The sequence below is a fragment of the Limulus polyphemus genome, unplaced genomic scaffold, assembly GCF_000517525.1.
Source record: "Limulus polyphemus unplaced genomic scaffold, Limulus_polyphemus-2.1.2 Scaffold1976, whole genome shotgun sequence".
NCBI lineage: Eukaryota > Metazoa > Arthropoda > Merostomata > Xiphosura > Limulidae > Limulus > Limulus polyphemus.
Window position 1 is genome coordinate 90494 of NW_013667586.1, and position 2826 is coordinate 93319.

General features: G+C 36.6%; 1 protein-coding gene across 1 annotated transcript in view; it reads right to left on the reverse strand.

The window, feature by feature from the left end:
- Positions 1 to 595, reverse strand: part of LOC106465540 (LIM/homeobox protein Lhx3-like) — a 78827-nt gene extending 78232 nt beyond the window's left edge. Inside the window, exon 1 of the mRNA XM_022393459.1 lies at positions 485 to 595. Coding sequence (XP_022249167.1) covers positions 485 to 554 — 70 coding nt within the window. The 5' untranslated portion in view covers positions 555 to 595. The remainder of the gene's footprint in view (positions 1 to 484) is intronic.
- Positions 596 to 2826: the final 2231 nt, after the last annotated feature.

Genomic DNA, 2826 nt, shown 5'->3' on the forward strand with positions numbered 1-2826 from the left:
CATGTATCTCCGCATGAATCCAATTAACCTCCATACCATATTTGGTGACGATTGTTCTACAGGGGCGAAGTAGTAGTAAAAAAATGCTAAAACTCCCATAAAAACCGCAAAACGCAAAACTGAAAATGTGTATGTACCTCCTGCATGGACCTATTGAACCTCCATATCAATAATGGTGAAGATCCATCCACACCCTGCGAAGCAATTACATAGACATACAACAGACAGTACTATTATACTTATATAGACACTGAGTGTATGTACACTTGTAAGTGATATTTACAAAGTATATTCAGTACTGAGGTTCGTTCTCTCTTCTTCTTTTTTTTTAACTGTCACTTTTTCTTAAGTTTAACAAAGATGTGATAACTAACTCCCTCTTGTGTTAGTCAAATGAGTGTAAGAGTTGAAATTTTGAAATACATTTACGGAAAAATTAGTTAAATTATTCAGAGTGGGTTAACAAAAAAAATATCACACTTACGATCCAATGGGGAAGAAGAACACAGGTTTAAGGTATCTGTTTCGCTGACGCTTCTTGTAATATTGGTCATTTCACCAACTGGTAAGAGCTGAGAGTTTAACTGAAGACGGCTTTTGTCACCATTAGTTACCGATGGAGAGGCAGGACTACTGGCAGTCATAATGTGATACAGTCGTCGCGAGTTAATTGTTAAGAGACAACTAAATCTTTCGAATTGTATATATTAAGAAGTTCAAGTAAAGAAACTTTAATTGTCGTGCTTTAGGAGAAACACGCAGATCTACAGTCTTAGTTTCTATAATTAGTAATGATCTTATGTTTCGTAGCTGACGGTGTACATTAAAGTTTATCAAACTACTGTTCCTGGTCACGAATGCCGGTGCGTGTGACATCCAATGTAATCGTCGAACAAGTAGTCGCGTGGCGCTCGATCTTTCAGAGCACGCGCGCACGGGAAGAACGTATCACACAAGTTTAAACAACAGTTATTCGTAGAACATTTCTAGTTATTTGACGAAATTGGTAATTTGCTACGTTTGTTGTGTTATTTGCTTGTTGCTTCCGATGGGAAGCTCAAACGATTTGTATATCGTTACGTATTCTTTTTACGTAATAATCACGGCTCGCAGAACCATAGAATGTGAAATAAAATATACATAGAAACGTATACATAAGTATTTTCTGCTCTTTGATTTGGTGTTGTTTCATGATAGTTATATATTATTAAAGTTACATTTTAAGGCCGTGTAATTCATATCCACGATCGAATTTTATTACTGCACATTCATTGTAGCTAGTAATGTCAAGTTTCAAAAATACACAACAATATAACTTATTGTTTACCTTCTTCGTTGTATTACGCGCTCTCTGTGATCCCCTGCTTTCCCATTTCCAGCTTTGTTATACATGTTACACGTCACATGTACTTGGATCTTGTTACACGTCACATGAAGTTGGATCTTGATCGTAAGTTCTTTTGTCTTTAAATTTCGCCCAAAGCTACACGAGGGCTATCTGCGCCAGCCGACCCTAATTTAGCAGTGTAAGACTAGAGGGAAGGCAGCTAGTCATCACCACCCACCGACAACTCTTGGGCTACTCTTTTACCAACGAATAATGGGATTGAACGTCACTTTATAACGCCCCACGGCTGAAAGGGCGAGCATGTTTGGTGCGACGGGGATTCGAATCCGCCACCCGCAGATTGCGAGTCGAGCGCCCCCTAACCACCTGGCCATGCCGGGCCGATGATCGTAAATTATATATATTTATTTTTAATTAATAAAAGTTTCCAAAGATTAACACAATTTTTATCATAGCTTAAAACTGGAATAACACAATAATAGACAGATAAAATTTTCAAAGGAGACAAGTTTTGTAATGAAATCAACAATTGCAATGTCAAGTGAACTTTCCTAAAAACGTGCCCCCCCCCCCCAGTGGTAAAGCGGTATGTCTGCGGACGTACAACGCTAAAAACCAGGTTTCGATATCCGTGGTGGGCAGAGCACAGATAGCCCATTGTGTAGCTTTGTGCTTAATTCCAAACAATCAATCAAACCTAAAAACGTTGTCTTATTTCTCAAATATAAAGTATATATATTATTTTCATATTAGCTTAGCTGTGAAAATGTTTTAATATTTTCTAATTGCTTATGTATGAAAGCTATGTGTATTCTGTTAGTTGTTTATGTAGATATTTTAAATTAATTTTAATATCAACTTACCCTTTATTAGTATTATTATTACAAGTATAATAAAAAAATTATAAACACAAGTAGGGATCGATATATACATAATCTAGCTAGCTATAATAATGTTGCGTATCTGCTTGCTTGTTAATTTCCGGTATAAATTTATTCCGAGAAACTTCAGCGATACAAGTCCTTTCTTGATTAATCCAGTTTATTCTTCCTCGATACAACCTTTTAATACACAGTAATTTCACAGTGAGTACGAACCTCGTCACTGTAAACTTAACAACTTTTATAACACACGCTATAAATCCCAGTGATTCACACACTTCACTTACGGTGACTACTGTTCGCTTGAATTATCTATCTGCCGCTGGCTTTCTTTTCCAGGCTTATATATACTAAAAAAGAGGGCATCCACATCACACTCGAGCTGGTGGGTAAATTCATAATCCTTCGAGAAACTCCAGCGCGCATGCTCCCTGCATCGCGTGACTTACGCTGTCGTAACAATTGCCCCTACCTTAGTATTATTCGTCCAGAACAGTAGCCACTTACATTTAACCAATAGATAACTAACATTAACTTAATTAAATGTACAGAATTTACAAACATAAAATTAAAATACAACAAAGTCTCTTAATTTTA